This window comes from Prionailurus bengalensis, chromosome B2 (genome assembly GCF_016509475.1).
Source record: "Prionailurus bengalensis isolate Pbe53 chromosome B2, Fcat_Pben_1.1_paternal_pri, whole genome shotgun sequence".
NCBI lineage: Eukaryota > Metazoa > Chordata > Mammalia > Carnivora > Felidae > Prionailurus > Prionailurus bengalensis.
Window position 1 is genome coordinate 30,549,230 of NC_057349.1, and position 19,950 is coordinate 30,569,179.

General features: G+C 45.6%; 1 protein-coding gene across 1 annotated transcript; it reads left to right on the forward strand.

Annotated features, from left to right (window-relative positions):
• The first annotated feature begins 2,303 nt into the window (after positions 1-2,303).
• Positions 2,304-16,026, forward strand: LOC122489362 (butyrophilin-like protein 1). The gene is made up of 9 exons (XM_043591080.1): positions 2,304-2,388; positions 4,764-5,111; positions 9,743-10,024; positions 10,140-10,340; positions 10,577-10,597; positions 10,690-10,716; positions 11,721-11,747; positions 14,219-14,245; positions 14,668-16,026. The coding sequence occupies exons 1-9, from the start codon at positions 2,304-2,306 to the stop codon at positions 15,330-15,332; spliced, it is 1,683 nt and encodes a 560-aa protein (XP_043447015.1). The 3' UTR covers positions 15,333-16,026.
• Positions 16,027-19,950: the final 3,924 nt, after the last annotated feature.

Sequence of the window (19,950 nt, forward strand, 5' to 3'; positions counted from 1 at the left end):
GAGAGAGCAAGATGATACAATGACTTGTGAGAAGGCCCGAGGCTTCGGAACGGAGGAACTCACTGGAGGAACTAACTCAGGCCAGTGAGGGACAACTGGCAGAGTGATGGAAAGAGGTCAGAGAGGAAGCTGTGCCCTGGGAATCACAGACAAGAGGTTTATAGGGGGATCCCTTGAACAGATAAGGCAGATCTGACTTGAGAGGATCATGACCTTGGAAGGAAAATGAACTTGAGGAGGTCAGGCTGGAGGTGGGCCGGGGACACTCATGGGGAAGCAGGGACACCCTGCTTGGGCCAGGGGAGAAATGGGGGTGGCCAGGAACTAGATACTGGCCATGGATATGGATTTGAGAAAAGTCTTGAACATTTCTGGTGCATTGGAGGTAGACTGGGTGGGAACATGGACTGTGTAGTGGAATGACCCTCCAGTTTCTGGCAGATGTAACTGAGTGAACCAAGGTGTCCTGCTGAGATGGGAACATACAGGTAGGGAGGGGCTGGAGGAAGCCCCAGTGCTCCAGGGTTTTCCTTCAGAGACCATAACATCCATCTTTCCTAGAGCACACTGCAGCCTGGCAGGGAGGGGACTGAATGGTGTATGCAGGCCATGCATACTTGTAAAATACTAACAAGCCACAGGGTGCTGTCCATTCAGCTTGGGCAGGGCCAGAGTCCTGGAACTGGTCCTGGAAGCTCCTGATGCCCAGTAGTAACCTCTCTGTTGCCACACCTATGTGGTCTCAGGGTGAAGAAAAGCAAAGCAGCTACACCAGGGGCTTTTCAAAGACTCTTGCCTGATGGTATTCACCAACTGTCATGAGTAGTCTCAGTAGTGAACAGCCATGCATAGGGCTAGGTATTAGTCTTGGCTGTGCCATACACACTCTCTGCTTATGGTTTAGAAGTTAGCCAAGCTGGAGAGTAGCAGTTGTTCATCAAACTATTGCTGAGTCTGTCCCTCTGTGTGACTCCCTGCAGGGTGGGTCAGTGTACCTGGACCTGCCCTGTTTCTGTGGCTCTGATCACGTTGCTTCCTTACTGATAACTGGGGTGCACCATCCAGAGGGCAGGGCAGAGTCTGCTGGGATTGTTTTTTGTAAGCTTTCACTTTCAAATGGTGCAGGAGTCAGAGAAGGGTGGATTCTCCTGTTTGGGAGTGCTTAGTGGGGGCCCAGGACCCTGTTTTGGCTCAGACTCCTATAACCTGTTCAGGTTCTGCTTCCCCACTCATCTGGGAACCACCTGCCTCTCAGGCAAGAAGACCCTATGGCACCCAACTTTGGATTTGGAAGCAGGGTTTGGGGCTCAGAGCAGCTGACTGCAAGTGCAATCTCTGAGAGCAGATTTGGGGTCTGCTGAGATCTCACACTACTGAGTTAGAGACATTCCAGAATCTCAGCTTTCTAAGCAGGTAAGTTGGGTCTGAGGATGCTTTTGGCCAATAAAAGGAAAGGTGGGAGCAGCTGGCTTTGAGGAAGTGGCTGAGATTGTGGTGAGGGTGGTGGTGCTGGGTTATAATGAGGCTCTGAGAAGACCCAGGACAAATACAGTGATGCCTGCACTTCATTCACTTACTGACATTTGTGTAGCACTACATCCTTGTATCTTGGGGTGAGATCCCGTTACTATCCCCATTTGACATTGAGGAAGCTGGGGCAGAAAAGGTCAAGAAACTAGCCTAAGGTGGTTGCCTAGAGAGTGGCTGAATCTGGAGAAGTCAGTAGTCACCTCCAGCATCTGTTCTTCTCATTACTATTTGCTGCCGGACCCCCACTCCACCCAGCAGTAGGTGGTTTGAAGCTCTTTTTTGTCTGACCAGGACACATTTTATCATTTCTGTGCTCTGTCTCTTCTGGGATCCTCTTATTTTTTTTTTTTAAGTAGGCTTCACATACTGTGCCAACGTGGGGCTTGAGCTCATGACTTGAGATCAAGACCTGAGCTGGAATTAAGGGTCAGATATTTAACCGACTAAGCTACCCAGGCAGCCCCCTCCTGGATTCCTTTCTCTTGGGTCAGAAAGTCCTCAGAGATATAGAGGATGAGGGTCAACTTTTCATGGGGAATTGATGGAGCCCTCTGTTGGGAGTAAGGCCAGTTGCTTTGTCCTGAGCAGCCTTTGTCCTGGGCCCCCAGCCCCATCAGCATAATGACTAGTAGCAAAAACTCTTCTTGTTCTGGGGATTATTATCAGCCTTGAGCCCTTCTGTCTGTTCTGAGGCCCAGAGCTGTGAGCTGGCCCTCCTCATTTCTGTAGGTGTTCTCCTGCCTCTTGCCGTGTGTCCTCCCAGCCCCAAGGAAATGGAGGATTGCCGCAGAGGCTCTTTGCTCTCCTGTCTCACCTCCCTGCTTCTCTTCTTCCAGTTGCCTGCTGGGGGGTCTGCAGGTAAGTGTGTCCCCATCCCCCTTCCTGCATCTCCCTTGGGTGGGCGAGAGCCTCTGGGAGCCCTGCTGTGTCTCCATCAGGACAGATGGTTATTGGTGGAGGCCCTGGCTGTAGGAAAGGTCTGGTGGTCCCCCAACCACTAGGTATAATTAAATATTTAAGAAGAGTCCCAGAACCAAATGCAACCACTCTAGAAGACAGTATGGAGGTTCCTCAAAACATTAACAATAAAACCACCCTACAACTCAGCAATTGCACTACTAAGTATTTATCCAAAGGAAACCAATGTACTGATTAAAAGGGGCACACACACCCCAATGTTTATAACAGCACTATCAACAATAGCCAAAGTATTGGAAAGAGCCCAAATGTCCATTGACTGATTAATAGATAAATAAGAAACAGTATAGATGTACATGGAATACTACTCAGTGAGCAAAAAGAATGAAATCTTGCCATTTGCAACAATGTGGATGGAACTTGAGGGTGTTATGCTAAGCGAGATGAGTCCGAGAGAGACAAATACCATATGATTTCACTCATCTGTAGAATTTAAGAAACAAAACAGCAGAGGGGAAGGAAAAGTAAGATAAAAACAGAGAGGGAGGCAAACCATTAGAGACTCTTAAATACAGAGAACAAACTGAGGACTGCTAGAGGAGAGGCGGGTAGGGGATGGGCTAAATGTGTGTTGGGCATTAAGGAGGGCACTTGTTGGGATGAGCACTGGGTGTCATATGCAAGTGATGAATCACTGGGTCCTACTCTTGAAACCAATCCTACACTGTATGTTAACTAATTTGAATGTAAATAAAATAAATTAAAAAAAAAAAGGAAGAGTCCCAGGACCATAAAATAAGGGAAGGGGACCAAGACAGTTGTCCAAAGAGGAGTTTATGTCTTACAAAGTAAAAAAAATGTGAATTTCACTATGAAAAGTGTGAAAATAAATTTCCTTTTATTTTTTGTTTGCTGGCTCTATTGGTATCTAAGTAGTTATTCAGTTATTAATTCATTACATTCCTTAAATATTTACAGGGTATGAAGTTTGTGTAAGGTGCTGATCTATGTACAAACCAGAGTCCCTGTCTCCACAGAGCTTACATTCTGGCAGGAGACAGTGAGTACTAACTACCTCAACTCCATGGAATCTATGTCTGTTAGAGGAGTGGACAGTGTGGGAGAAGGAAGTAGAGCAGGGTGGGCAGTCAGCGGTGCAGGAGGGTGTGTGGGCAGGCAGTAGTCTCCATAAGGTGGTCGGTGTAGGCAGTGAGATGGGAATGAAGATGTGGAGTACCATCCTGTCCGGATCCCCATGGAAAGAGGGTTTCCAGAGTGGGGAGCAGCCAGAGCAAAGCAGGCAGTGTGCCTGGGTGTTGAAGGAGCAGAGGAGGCACGTGTTGGGTGGAACAGAGTGAGCAAGAAAGAGAAACAAGAGTTGGATGTCAGAGAGCACTGAGGGATCATCCTTATTGGGCTTGCAGGTCACTTCGGGAACCAGAGAGGCATTGGAGGGCTTGGATAGAGAGGGGACTGGTTTTACTTACAGGATAAAAGGGTCACACAAATGGGGCTGGGAAGAGGATAGTCCCAGGGAGACTAGTCACTGTCATTCCTCAGGTGAGACAGATAGTGACTCAGCCAAAGTGGAGTAGCACAGGAGATGAGAAGTCACTCTTTGTAGATGCAACAGGGTTCTTTCTGCAGAAGTGTCATGTCATGACGTGTCCACCACGTCTCAGAAAACCAAGGCCTGTGAAAGGTGGTGGTGATTTGGGTGCTTGTGTGATGGAGTGAGGGCAGGTTTTAATGGAAATAACTGTGGGCTCTAGTTTTTCATGCACATGTAATTCAGCAGAGGAGAAACACATGGGCAGAAATAATAAACTTCAACCAGTTTTCAGTCCTGTTCTAAGAGGAGCCAAGCTGGAGCTGTGATCTCAGAGTATGGTCCCTGGAACATCAGTCTCAGCATCCCTGGGAACCCCTTAGAAATGTGCATCGTTGGATCCACCCCAGATGTACTGATCAGAAGCTCTGGGGGTGGAGCCCAGCTGTCAGTGTTTTACAAGCCTTCCTGGTGATTGTAATGCTTGTGGAAGGTTAGAACCCCTGAGTTAGAGAGTCCTTCATGGAGGGCTGGAAACCAGGAACACAGGCTGCTGAGGGAGTCTCTTTGATATCATTTCCAGGTTTCAAAGGTGTGGTAAGATGATCTTGTCCCAATTCAGAGTGGTCACAGCTCAGTCTGTCAGGTCAGAGCCTCCCACCTGCTACTCACCCCTGCCTGCCTGGGCCCCCCACCTGACAGTATGTGTTCCATGCCTCCCTACCTGTGTCTCTCCACTTTCTCACTCCTGTGTCTGTGTCCACAGAGGAGTTTGTGGTGATTGGCCCCTCGGACCCCATTGTGGCAGTGCTGGGTGGGAACGTCACGCTGCCCTGTCATGTGTCCCCAGCCATGGATGTGGAAAACATGGAGCTGCGGTGGTTCCGCTCCAAGTTCTCAGAAGCAGTGTTCATCTATGAAAACCAGCAGGAACAGAAAGAAGAGCAGCTGGCTCAGTACACAGGGCGGACCTCGCTGGTGAAGGACTTCCTCAGCCAGGGGGAGGCCACTGTGCGTATCCACAAGGTCCAGGCTTCCGACAACGGGCTGTATACCTGCTTCTTCAGAAAGGGAAGTTTCTATGAAGAGGCCAGTTTGGAGCTGAAGGTGGCAGGTGAGTGGTTGATCTATATTTAGTGTCCTGAGTGTTGGAGTTGGGAGCGACCTCAGGGGCCAAGTGAATCAGTCCCCTCATTTTAGAGATGAGGAAAGGAGCGATTTTCACTTATTGATTAGTTCAATAGGAATCCTTATAATTCTTTTTTTTAATTTTTAATGTTCATTTATTTATTTATTATATAATTTATTGTCTAATTGGTTTCCATACAACACCCAGTGCTCATCCCAACAGGTGACCTCCTCAATGCCCATCACTCACTTAATTCTTTTTTTTGTTGTTAGAAAAATCATCAGTTTATTTCTTTTTTTAAATGTTTATTTATTTTTGAGAGAGACAGAGACAGAATGCGAGTGGGTTGGGGCAGAGAGAGTGGGAGACACAGAATCTGAAGCAGGCTCCAGGCTCTGAGCTGTCAGCAAAGAGCCCTGACATGGGGCTCGAACTCACGAGCTGCGAGATCATGACGTGAGCTGAAGTCAGACGCTCAACCGAGTGAACCACCCAGGTGCCCCAAACATCAGTTTATTTTTAAGTTTTCTTTCATAAAAGAAAGTATTACGACTCGAGTATAAAATCACATTTTTGTTAAATTGATGAAAAGTAAATCAGAAATATTTCTTTTGATTTACAACTCTGTCATCAATGCATGCAAGTTCATGAGTACATTCTTTTAAAATTTTTCCTCTAAGGACTGGCTAATTATCTGTTACTCAACACCCCTTACCCCCATTTTTGCATTAATTTGTCTGTCCTAACAATATACCAGTATCTTTTTTTCCCACACCTGTACTTTATTTATTTATTTATTTATTTATTTATTTATTTATTTTTTAAATTATTTTTTTAATTTTTAAAAATTTACATCCAAATTAGTTAGCATATAGTACAACAATGATTTCAGGAGTAGATTCTTTAGTGCCCCTTACCCATTTAGCCCATCCCCTTCCCTCCACCCTTCCAGTAACCCTCAGTTTGTTGTCCATATTTATGAGTCTCTTCTGTTTTGTCCCCCTCCCTGTTTTTATATTATTTTTGTTTCCCTTCCTTTATGTTCATCTGTTTTGTCTCTTAAAATCCTCATATGAGTGAAGTCATATGATTTTTGTCTTTGTCTGACTGACTAATTTCACTTAGCATAATACCCTCTAGTTCCATCCACGTACTTGCAGATGGCAAGATTTCATTCTTTTTGATTGCCGAGTAATACTCCATTGTATATATATACCATCTCTTCTTTATCCATTCATCCATCGATGGACAGTTGGGCTCTTTCCATACTTTGGCTAATGTTGATAGTGCTGCTATAACCATGGGGGTGCATGTGTCCCTTTGAAACAGCACAACTGTATCCCTTGGATAAATGCCTAGTAGTTCAATTGCTGGGTCATAGGGTAGTTCTATTTGTAGTTTTTTTGAGGAACCTTCATAGTATTTTCCAGAGTGGCTGCACCAGCTTGCATTCCCAACCCACTTAATTCTTTATACCCTTTTAAGATATATAGAATCCCTACTAAGTGCCAGGTCCCCTTCTGGGCACCTGAATACATCAGTGAACCAAATAGAGATCCCTGTCCTGCAGAGTTTATGTTAAAGACAGTAAATAGACAGACAGATGGGTTATAGAGGATGTTGGATGGTGGTGAGTAGAGACTTAGCTAAGTGGGTATCTGGGGGTGAGAGTTCCAAGCAGAGGAATACTCATGTGAAACAACCAAGGTTGGAGTGTGGCTGGTGTGTCTGGGCAGACAAGGAAGCCATGTGGTTGGTGAGACAGGTGGATGGGAGGTTGCTGAGAAGTGACAATCCTGGTCCACGGGCAGAGAGAAAGGATTGATCTTGAACAGTGCATGAGGAGTACACACTTGAGCAGGTACTTGAGTGAATCCAGAAAGTGTTCCAAAGAGCCCTGGTGGTTGATGAAGGGCACAGAGAGCATGGTGATTGTGGTTATGAGCAGTTCAACAGTTAACCAAATAGTCCTGGGGCTGGAGTGGCCCGGGTGGGAGAACTTGGGAAGAAGTGTTGAGGGGTTTTGAGGTTAGGGGCGATGCCAGACCATAGAAGGCTTTGTGTGGTGTATTACGGAGTTGGGAAGAAGAGCTGAGGAAATTCTAAACAGAGCAGTGAAGGGAGGTGTTTTTGGGAGGAGGTTTGCTTTGACACCTGTAAGAGAGGGTATATAGAAGGTGAGCAAGACTGGAGAAAGACATGTAGTTACAGGGTGGGGAGGATGGTTCCCTGAATTGATGTCAGAGCAGCGGGGTGGGAGAAGAGAAGGGGTTTCAGTGTCAGAGAGTTTGGAAAGTAACCCAACTGAGTGGGTGGATTTGGGGACACAAAGAGTTTGGGGGTTGGAGTTAAGGGACTGGAGATTCCCAAGGTTTTTTTTTTTAATTGTTGTTTGTTTGCTTATTTTTTGGCAATTTGTTGTTTAGTAGTAGTATTTAGAAGTATTGTTATTTTGTGTTAGTTGTTGATTGCTGTCATAATGCTGTGCAACATAGACAGAAATCTCAGCTGCGCATAGTAACAACCATTTACTTACTGTTGAGCATTAGGGGAGTTCAGCTCACCTGAGCTGTGTTTGACAAATCTTAACGGTGCTTACTCATACATCTTTTTATTTATTTATTTATTTATTTATTTATTTATTTTCAATTTTTTTTAACGTTTCATTTATTTTTGAGACAGAGAGAGACAAAGCATGAACGGGGGAGGGGCAGAGAGAGAGGGAGACACAGAATCAGATGCAGGCTCCAGACTCTGCGCCATCAGCCCAGGGCCCGACGTGGGGCTCAAACTCACCGACCGTGAGATCATGACCTGAGCCGAAGTTGGACGCTCAACCGACTGAGCCACCCAGGCGCCCCACATACATCTTAAGTGTAGGGGAAATATAATTAAAGACAAAGTCTCCAAATTCAGAAATCCTCTTTGCAAAGGTAGTAGGGAGAGAAAACATTTTTATTATGGCATTATCATTAACCAGTAAGTGATGTGCATCCCAGAGAATCTACCAAGGGGTTGCAAAGACAGAAGAAATCTCACCTTTTTACATAGCCATGCAGACGCAACTTGTTACATACATGTTCTCTGGATAGACAGTTACTAGTCCTCAAGTAAATGGACTTGACGGTATCATTTGTCATGGGCAGTGCACCCTAAATGTACTTCTAATTGTGGTGACCATCTCTGTTAGCTGATTGGCTTTATCCCAAGGAAAACAAATTCTCCAATCTTAAAAGTTAAAAAAAAGCTTTTAAATTCCAGTGTAGTTAACATGTAGTTTTATATAGTGGCTCAATATAGTGCAATATAGTGGTTCAACACTTCCTCCTGTTACTCAGTAGAGATTTCAACAGAAACTTGTCAGGCCAGGAGGGAGTGGCATGATACATTCAGAGTAACTGAAAGGAAAAAACCTGCAGCAAGGCTGTCATTCAGAATGGAAGGAAAGATGAAGAGTTTTCCAGACAAATAAAAGTTAAAATAGTTTGTTTTTACAACTTCTCCCATCTTTATGACAGGAAGTGGTTTTGCACTTGGGCCCTGGTCCCCAATGAGGTTAGGCTCCTACACTCCCCCAGTAACTGGGAGAGAGGGGTGCTGTCCACCTTGGTGTTAACAGTTCAGAAAGAGGGCTCCCATGGTCTTTAGAAACACATTCCTGGATCACAACCCTGACAAAAGGCCTATGTAGTTTTCGCAAAGGACGTGTATACATTTCAAAGAGGAGAGAAAGCCCCCACAATCACAAATTTCCTCAAGTAAATGGCATAAGAAAAAGGATGGGAAGGGACCTTACTTTCAACAGGGACAAGAAGCCTCTGCCTTTTAATATATTTTGTCCTGACAGTCGACCTTGACTAGGTTTACTCACATGGGTGAAGTTCATTGGGCTGTTGGCTGATCTAGGACAGATTTGGCTGGAAGGACTGCTCTAGCCCAAGCATGTCCGTCCTGTGGCAGAGGGCAAGGCAATGGCACAAGTACTTTCCAACTCTGCTGGAGTCACATTCCCTGACCTCTCAGTGGCCCAGATAAGTCCCATGATGGAACCCGGAAGCAGAGTGTGAAGGCATTAAAAATATGTGGCAGAAGGTGAGCTGGATGTGAAACAGGCTTAAGGATTGGGAATATTTTCATCATCAGCCTATCACAGAGAAGCCAAATATGAATCAGTTCAGGGTTTGAGTTTGAAGCATCTGTGAGGAATCCTGGCAGAGCTAACATGTGGATATTAGCGGGGGGAGCTCAGGAAGTAGGTAGGGTTGTCAAGGATGGAAATGATTTACCACAGGGCAGTGAGTGTGCTAGCCAATGCCCTGGAGAGTGTGTGAGGTGAGAAGAGCAGAGAAGGATAGAACTTGGGATGAAATTCCTTTGTGTTACTCTGGGTGATGGACTTCCCAGCTTTATGGATGGGAGAAGAGCCCTGCCCTCTGCAGGTCCCCATGCTCCTTCCTTCTGTTCCCTGTGGCAGGACCCCTGCTCTAATCCTGCAGGGACCACTCCCCAGGGAGCCCTGGAATGCAATGCTACACCAGAGTTGTGCAGAGGAAGGCTCTGCTGGCATCCCTGGATTCTGGAAGGCCTCCTTGTGCTCTCCAGCTTCTCTCTCACAGGTGTGGGCTCTGTCCCTCAAGTGCACATCACAGGGCCAGAGGAGGACGGGGTCCGAGTGGTGTGCACGGCCTCGGGATGGTTCCCAAAGCCCCAGATACAGTGGAGAGCTGCTAATGGGGAAAAGTTCCTGACATTCTCTGAGACCCATGCCCAAGACACTGAAGGGCTGTTCAGCGTGGAGTCTGCTCTGGTGGTGAGGGACAGCTCTTCAGGGAACATGACCTGCTCAGTCCTCAACCCCGTCCTGGACCAGAAGAAGGCGATGGCCATTTTCATCCCAGGTCAGCACTACTTCCCATTCCCAGCAGGGCCAGAGGGAGTGGCCTAGGGTTTCTGTGAGTGTTGGGCTGGGCTGCCCTGGTCTGTGCCGCTGATGGGGTCTCTGGCTGGCCGCAGAGCCCTTCTTCCCCCAGGCCTCTCCCTGGAAGCCAGCTTTCATAGTGAGCCTCGTGGTGCTGATGCTCTCACTCCTTGGGGCTGCCTATTACATCAAGACAGAACATACTGTAAAGAGGCAGGAGATGCAGGAATGGGAGAGACTGCGCAGGGACAAGGAGGAGGCCCGGCGGACAAAGGAGGAGGCGTTGAAGGCCAGAGGTAAGGCAGCTCAGGAGCCAAGACAGGCAAGTGTGGAAGGTGGTGCAGAGGACAAGCTGACAGCAAGGGGCTTGGCTGGAAGCAGGTGGCTGAACAGGTCCAGAGAGGACAGCTGGAGCTGTGGAGGCGGGTCTGGAGTTAGATCTTCTAGGATACAGAGAAGTCCTTTTATGGGTTCTCTAGGTTCATCCTTTCTTAAGGATGGGAGTTCATACTTATTTTTCACTCTCTTTCAGATGAACTCCAAGAAGATCTCGGTAAATTCTGTTCTTTCCCCAGAAGTTTCTGAGTCCCCTGTGTAGGAGACACTCTGGTTATTAGCTCACCAGTTTCCTGTGTTGTCTTTCAGGCAGGAGGAAATCCATTTACCTGGGTGGTGAGTGACTCTCCAGTTGTCTTTGGGTCTCCTGTCCTACCTAAGCTAAGGTGTCCCTTCTCCTTGTTTCAGGCACAGACATATGGACCCTTCCCTGGGGCAGAAGTGGAAGTTGGTGGGGGGCAGGACCCTGCTCCATGGACTTTCCCTATGTGGGGTGCTGTTTCCCACCCAGTGCTTGGGAACCTGGGGTGATGGTGGTCCCTGGAGTCTGTCACGCATCTTGGGTTTATTCCAGTGCTCATCTTCCCACCATCTTGCTAACTTTTTAGCCTTCAGTGCAACTAGTTCTCATTCAAACTGGATGCTCTGAGATTTTGGTAAAGAAGCTGTGTAAATAAATGGGGTCATTAAGTTTAGGAGTGTGTCCCCTCCATATAACACCACCCAGGGAGAGTCTTTTCTCTCCAGTGCCTGGAGGTGCTGGTCACAAAGTATGGGTAGAGGACTGGGCAGACCATGGGTGGGAATGTGGTGGGGTTAGCTGTCAATGCTCCAGAACTGTGATGTGTTTTCTGAGAAAGTTTGGCCCTTTTTACCCCAGATCCCACCTAATCCCTGTCCTTAATTCATGTCCCCTTTTGTGTTCTTTCCCAAATATCTCTTTGCTGGAAAACATTGGATGTAATAATGATTTCTGTTTATAATTATGGAATAATTTATATTTTATTCCCTAAAATATTTTCATAAAAGCAAAACTGATTGGAGATAGAATAAATATATTTGAGGTTTTTAAGGCACAGGATACTAAATGGCTTTGCAAAAGGTCACACAGCTGCAGCAGGCTGGGGTGGAACTCAGCCTGCAATTCAGGCTTTCTGACCTGTGATCCAGGGAATTTCCCCCAATACCCTGCTGTCTGCACATCAGGAGGATATCTCCTCTCCAGCCTCCCTACTCTGTTGGGAGTGTCACCTGTAGTACAGAGAGGAGGCAAGGCCAGTAGATCAATGCTAAGCATTCTTGTTCTGGCTCATATTTCACTAGAGTGTGTCCCTTTTCAGGCTGGAGGAAGGCGCAGTTGTATGCAGGTGAGTAACTCAGTTTTCTGTGCCCTTACCCCTTCAGCCTCAACTCTTCCCCCTTCTCTGTCAGTGGACCCCATACCAGGACAGGGTGGGTGTCCCTGTTCTCCTTGTCATGTTTGTCATTTCCTTGTGAAGACTTCAGGGACTCTTCTGGGAAACACAGATCTGCCTCTATTCTGACCAGTCCTCTACTGAAGGTCACTCTTAGGATTAGCAACTTCATCTGAACACACCTTGTTCAACTGATGCTTTTGCTGCAGCAGTGACGAAAGAGTGCTCATTTATAAGGACAGTTGTAACACAGTAATGGCTTTGTAGACCAGAAATTGCTGTCTCTAGAAGATTTCAGATATCATTCTTGCTTGCTTACGATTCAGGTATTCCTAAGGGGATCCTTGGTTCTGAATCCATTTTACCCTGAAATTCCTACATCTTGCGGATCTACTTTTGATTTTCCTGTTTTTGTCTTGGTCACCTGGAATGGTGGTCATCATTTGTTTCCTCATGCTCCTTGTCCAAGTTGGGTTTCTTCCTCTAAACTACCCTGCTTGCTGTGAAAGTAATTGCTTTAAATTGCCTGTTCTGAATCTGAGATCCAGAGCTTCCAGGATATTTATGGACTCCTGGTGGTGGGTCTGAGAGCTACCTGCAATTATATACAAAATCTTATGTGTATGTTTGTGTAACAGAGGAAGAAGTTAAAAAAAATTTTTTTTTGAAAGAACTGTAACGTATAATTGTTCACAACCATTATCTCTCCTTTAGGACAATTGCATGTTTACCTGATGGGCTTGTTACTGGTTTGATTTATCAGGGCAATGTGTGAAGATACGGTAGGAGAAAGTTAGAGGAGTGAAAATTGTTTATCAGAAAAGTTGGGAACAAATCAGGGAAAGAAAAGCAGTGAGGAAGAGAGGAGATGAGAAGGGAGTAGAAATCCTGTGATTCCTCTTGGAGAGATTTTGGGTAGCTCAGAGTGGTGGAAGAGAGACCACAAATCATAATCACGGTGGTTTGAGTGTAAAGTACACAGAGGGTGTGCAAAGTTTTTGGGTGCACAAGAAGTAATAAACTCCCTGATACCTCTTTGAGAGATTTCTGAAAAGACTTACAGTATTTTGAGCAGTTTTGAAGTACTTTTCTGACTGAGTTTGCTTCTGATCTGAGACCATCTCAACCTTCCAGTAGCAGTTGGGGCAAGAGTGTGGTGAGGGGGATCCTAAAGCAGTGAAAGTTATCCAGAACACCACTTAGCACCGGTGTGAGTTAAGAATCTGGGTCCTTTGAACCTGTGTGGGGTGTGTATGTGTGTGTGTGCACGCGCGGGTGTTTGTCCCAGCTGTTTTGTTCATGATCATGAACATGGACTATGAGAGCAGAGAAGGGGGAGCCAGGGATGCAGGAGACCTGAGGCTAGATGTGTGAGGAAACCCCCTTAGAGAGTCTCCCTGATTCCTGGGATGTATTTATTAAAAATAAGGATCAAATAGTCTTCTTTTAGCATTCCCCCTTCTCTGATGGATTGAAGTGCATGTGTTTTAATGTATACCTTGTATACCTTTTTATTTTGTAAGGACAGATACCATTACAGTAGAATCAATATTTGCATATTGGTCAGCTCATAGCGTGAGGTGAAGTAATATCTGATCTCATCGTATTTAAAAATTGAAAAATAATTTTTCAATGCCATGAATAAGGGGGCCTAGGACATGACCATATTTGGGTACCTACTACATGGGGTTTCTCCTGGTGATTTCGATCTCTCTGAGCAGTTAAGGGGGGAAGCAGATGACTAGACCTGATATTTTTGATTTCCCCTTACATATAGGGATATTTTCCTCCCAATAACCCATGAAAAGGGGAAACAAGTTCATAGTGTCTGTCCTTTCCCTAGATGTATGTCTTTCCTGCTTGAACTTCTGTCTCTCCCTTCCTTGAAACCTCTCCATTGCCTTCTGACTAGAGACAATTTCTCTGATGCTGTGTCCTGAATTCTCCTCGCCCAGGGCTTGTAGTTGGCTTCCAAGTTCAGCTCTACCAGGTTGTATGTCTCTACCATGGCTTAGATTCAACCTCCAAGTTCAGTTTAATCAATTCTTTAGAAATAAATGGAGGCCTCAGAATTTTTTATCTCCCCAATTCTTCTCAAAAAAACCTAGCTTTCAGGATAGATGTGTGGCTAAGGATTCTTGAGAAAGCATAATATGATGGTGAAATCTGGGTCTAGAGCTTTCTTTTCAGGTTGTTATCCAGCCTCTCAGTGGTTAAGTTTTATAGCTGGGCTTTCATGGGAAGGCTGTAGCATGATGGCTGTGTGTGTGTGTGTGTGTGTGTGTGTGTGTGTGTGTAAAAGAAATAAATGCTTCAGTTGAATGTTTCCCAGCGATTTTTCCGAAAGATATCAACACTGATATGTACAGTCTCCTCAAATCTCTGATTTGTTGTCACATTTGTGAAAAATGGTTCTCTTGTAGACTGGCGGAAGGAGAAGTTCCAGGCCTGTGAGTTACTTCTCATTCTTTCTGGGTACTCCTACTGCTGCCCCATGGCCTCTGATGTCTCCTTTAGCTTGCTGTGGTGATACAAATGCTGGCACCATCAATGGTTGTGCAGTGGGATGGGGCAGTGAAAGTCACATAGCTGAGCTTAGTGAATGTGGCTGATATTGCATTCCAAATATATATCCTTAAGTCCTTGAGTCCAGACTAGTTCCTCAAGTTCCCTGTGACCCATCTAACCCTCAGATCAGTCTTATGCTTACTTCTCCTGCTTGGAGAGCTGTGTACTTGAGTCACAAGACTCTCATCTCAGGAGGCTTAGCCCTTCCCATATGCAACTAGGTGTCTGAGGGTGGTGGTGGTGGTTGTGTGCCCTTATTATGGGGCAGGGGAAGGTCTTGCATGATTGGCAACTCTCTCTGCAGTGTCTGTCACTCTGGATCCAGCGTCTGCAGATCGGCACCTTGCTGTCTCTGGTGGACAGACTAGTGTGACCTTGGAGGACACAACTGAGGACCCAGGAGGACCCTGTAGCATCTTGGGCCAGGAGGCCATCACATCAGGGCGCTGCTACTGGGAGGTGGAGATCAAGAATGGAAACAGTGGCGAGTGGGGTCTGGGGGTCTGTAGGGGAGATGTGGTGAGGAAAGGCTGGTACAGAGAGTTGCCAGAAGTGGGGTTCTGGGTTCTGGGGTGGTACGGAGGTAAATTATATGCCCTTGTCCTCCCTGAGAGTCAGGAAATCTGTGATGAATTTCCTCACAGGGTGGGTGTTTTCTTCGACCTCAAAGAAGGGGATGTCTCCTTCTATAACATGACTGATGGATCTCACCTTTTCTCCTTCCCTCTAACTTCCTCCACTGGGACTCTGTTTCCATACTTCATGATTAAGTCAGGGGATGTGTCCCTGACCATCTGCTCTGTGGTGGGTGTGCCTACAGAGACCCCTGTGCCCCTTAACAATCCTCCTTCTTCTTTGGAGGAACCTGTAAGCCTCTCAGGGGATGGGTTCAGCTCAGGCTCTGCTGTTGATGGTGCTCTCCCAGGGGCCAACTCTCCATTACTCCCCTATGGCCCTGAGGCTATGTGACCATAGGACCCCAACACTGTCCCAGACTCCTTATGGTGGCTCTTTCTGGAGCTTCACATTCCTTGAGACAAAAGCCTCTGAGGTCAGTCCTGGATGACCTGGGTGTCTTGCACTCTTGCTCTGGATGCAGTCTCCTGGGGTATGGCTATGAGAACACTCAGTTCATGCCTTATGCTCAGGCAACAGAAGATAATAGTTGGCTGAGCTGGTTTAGGGTAGGCTGAATTTAACTATTGGAAGTAGTGCTTCTTTTGGTAATGAAAATTATTTCATACAGTCTTTATTCTGCTTGGATATGAAGGAGATGAGGGCTGAATGACTCTGCAGAATTAAATGGTGTATATTTTATCCAATTTGAGTTGTGCAGATGAACCCAGAGGCTATGAGTAGGTCACCAGTTCTATTTTGGGAAATGTGCACTCTGACCAGAGACATTGGCCATCCAAAAATTTCTGGAGAAATGAATGGCTGATTGATGTTCAAGAGGAAAGCAGTCTAATATTCTACTGTATATACCTCCTATTCTGGGATGGTGGAAGCACACTTATCTTACCAACCTTAGTAAATATCTGTTATTCGTGAAATACCAGTGCTGTGTTAATTCAGGAATTAAGAAGAAGGATCTGGTTCTTCCTGTGTGTCAACTCCAGTTGGAAAGAAGAGAACTTCTACCAGAATAAAGATATGAATGAGGTAGATAATTTTCAGATGCTGGGTGAATTTCAAGAAGCTTTGACTATGAGCATGGTTTCCAGAATCTGTGTAGTGCCTCTCATTACTTCCAAGTCCAAAGGTGGAGTGCCTGAGTAGCTCAGTGGGTTAAGCGTCCAACTTCAGCTCAGGTCATGATCTCACAGTTCGTGGGTTCAAGCCACACATCAGGCTCTGTGCTGACAGCTCAGAGCCTGGAGCCTGCTTCGGATTCTGTCTCCCTGTCTCTGCCCCTCCCTGCTCAGGCTCTGTCTCTTTCTCTCTCAAATGTAAATAAACATTAAAAAAATGGGGGAGGGGAAGAGGACCTAATAGATATTTTTCCAAAGAAGACATACAGATCACCAATAGACACATGAAAAGATGCTCGACCTCACTCAGCATCAGGGAAATGCAAATCAAAACCACAATGAGATATTACTTGACCCCTGTCAGAATGGCTAAAATCAAAAAGACAAGAAATAAGAAGTGTTGGTGAGGATGTGGAGAAAGGGGAACCTTCTTGCACTGCTGGTAGGAATGCAACCTGGTGCAGCCACTGTGGAAAACAGTATAGAGTTTCCTCAAAAAATTAAAAATAGTATTGCAAAATAGTAATAGTAATAAATGAATGATTGATTAATATCACTATTAGTTATTTACACAAAGAAAATGAAAACACTAATTTGAAGTGATGTATGCATCCCTATGTTTGTTGTAGCATTATTTACAAAAGCCAAGTTTGGAAGCAACTTCAGAGTTCACGGCTTGAGGAATGGATAAGGAAAAGTTGGTTTATATACATCATCGAATATTACCCAGACATAAAAAAGGATGAGATTGTGCTATTTGTGACAATATGAATGGACCTAGAGGGTATTATGCTAAGTGAAATAAGTCTGACTGAGAAAGACAAATGCCATATGAGTTAACTCCTATGTGGAATCTAAAAAAAAAAAAAAAGAAAGAAATGAATAAACAAGCGAGCAAAAAAGCAGAATCAGACCTGTAAACACAGAGCACAACTAGCATAATGTTTAAACTTGTTGAGTCACTAGGTTGTACATCTGAAACTCATGTAACATAGTGTGTCTACTATACTCAAATAAAAATATTAATAAAAAATTAAAATAACAAAAGTTAAGCTTTACTTAATTACGGGTTTTTAAAAAGCGTGTTTAATCGTTTCCACCAACTGACACATTATAAAACACAATTTATTTTTCCTTAGCCCTTCTTTCATGGCTTAGGTATTCTCTGAAACTGTTTGAAACACACATGAAGAAAGATAAGAGATATTATATGGCTGCTAAAGAAGAAAGTATAATATTAACCGTATTAGCATCAGAATAATTTATATTCTGAGCAAGAAAACTCATTAATGGCCATGAGCAATGTTTGCTGATAAAGCAGCTGAGACATGAGCCTGATGAGCTGGGGGAGAGCAGGGAAGTTTGCTGTTTGGTGTCCTTCCTGCAATACCTCCATGTGTCCTTCCAGGGTCCTTAGGGAACATCTTCCCTGTGCTTTGTCATTCCTTCATGTTTCTCCCTCCCAACATGGGATCCAAGGACTGGAATTCAGAGGAGATAAGCTTTCTGGCCATGTCATTCTGAGCCATTGCTGAGTCCAAGGTCCTCTTCCTGTTCCTTTTTCACCTAGAGTTGTGTAGAGCTGGGGGCTGGGCTGGGCTTGAGGACTGGGAGGTGGGGGGAGTGTCCTTGCAGGTCCAGCCTTCCCTCCTCTAGGAAGTTCCTGGATTAAAGACTAATAGATGGCAGGGCTCATGTCTTCCTTCATCTCTGTGTGCATGTGTGAAAATGAAGTGTCATAAATACAACTTGTGTAGCCCAGTTCCTGGCACTTAGGAGGAGCGCAGTCAAATTTGTTTTCCTTCCCTCAGTCTTTTCATCAAACTCCCCTAATGTCTCTTAGGTCTTGAGGAGTCTCCCTCAAGCAGACTTGAGGGCAGGGATTGGTTGGGGCCATGGTGGATGGATCTGGAGGCTAATATAGGTCCTTATCTCATTAGTTTACTTTGCATTAAGTTGCATTTTGCCAACATTCGCAAGTCTAAGTGGATATTGGAAGAAATGGACATTTGGGGATAAAAAATCAGATGTTTCAGGTCTCTCCAGATGTCCTAGGTGTGCTTAGAGTTTTAGCATCTCAGACCAGACCTCTGAGCAGAAGCCAATCACTCTCGTGTATCAGTGAATCAGGCAGTCCTTGTTTCATGAAAACAAATATAGCAGATCATTCAGAACAATCAAGAGTGAACACAGGATGAGAGAGTCTTTGCCAAGCATGTGGTTGTGGAATTCAGACAGATTTGGTTTCCTCACGTGCAGAATGAAGACAGTAATGACAACAACATGGCAGAAGTGTGACCAGGGAGGCTCTAGGCCAAGCTGTTGTCTTAACACCAATCACTTAACATGTGGACACCTGAGAACTGGGCAGACTTAAGTGAGCAAAGGTGTTTGGTGTTGAATCTGATGATTCTATCCTGGGGACATTTCAGTGATGAACTAACTTATGTTTGGGGTAAGAAGAAAAGTGGGAAAGATGGTGGAGTTGTTGTACCCAACAAAGGGGCTGACTTGTTTAGGTCAACGTTTTAACAGTCTTCGTGTTTCTCAATGGACAGAAATGTTTGCCCAATTTAGATAAGGCTGAGTAGCCAATGGGCTGCTGCAGTGAGTCCTCTGCAAAGGAGCTCAACAAAGTTTATTGAGTGTTTACTATGTGCTGGCCATGTGACCAGGGCACACACTACCTCCCTTTGTGAATGTCACAGACATACCCCAGAAGAATGCTTGTCAGGGCTATTGTGGAAAGCAGGGTGTCATTAAACTCCAACAAGCATGTGTATGGGGCAATTATGGGGATGAATAGGTTGGCAAGGGCCCCTCTGAGGAAGGTCACTTTAGGTGAGACTGGAATGTTGAGGGGCTTGGGGGACAAAAGAGCAAGCAGGATCAACCAGTGGCTTGTGAGAAGACCTGAGGATGGCAAAGCTCCATGAACTGGAGGGAGTCACCCAAGCCAGTGAGGGAGACTGGGGGAGGGCGGAAAGAGGTCAGAGAGGAAGCCTGGGATTGGGGATCATAGACAAGAGGTTTATAGGGGGATTTCTTGAACAGATGAGGCAGTTCTGACATAAGCTGATTTGAAAGGATCATGACCATGGAAGGAAAATGAACTTGAGGAGGTCAGGCAGGAGGTAAGCAGGGGACACTCATGGGAAAGCAGGAACACCCTTCTTGGGCCAGGGGGGATGAGGGTGGTCAGGAGCCAGGTAATGGCAATGGATACAGATTTGAGAAAAGTCTTGAACATTCTGGTACATTGGAGGTAGACTGGGTGGGAAAATGGAGTGTGTAGTGGAATGTCCCTCCAGTTTCTGGCAGAGATAACTGGGTTCACCCATCTCCTTTACTGAGATGGGAACCTGCAGGTAGGGAGAGGCTGGTGAGGAAGCCCCGGTGCTCCCTGATTTTCTTTCAGAGACCATAGAATCTGCCTTTCTTTGTGCACACTGTGGCCTGGCAAGGAGAGGGCCGAATTGTTGTACCGAAGCCTTGTGTGAGAACAAAATACTAAGAAGCAATGGGTCAATGTCCATTCATTTGGTCAGGGCCAGGGTCCTGGAGTTGATTCTGGAAGCTCCTGTTGCTCAGTCTTAACCTCTCTGCTGCCAAGTTGTGGAGAGCACCTTGGTGGTCTCCTGGTGAAAAAAACACATAGCAACTACACTGGGACTCCTCAATGGCTCTGGCCACATGTGATTCACAAATAGACATGTAACCATCTGGGTAGTAAAGGGCCAGTACAGAGAGCCCCATGCACAGGAATAGGTATTAATCTTGGCTCTGGCAAACACACTCCCTGTTGGTCTAGAAGTTAGCCAACCTGGACAGTAGCA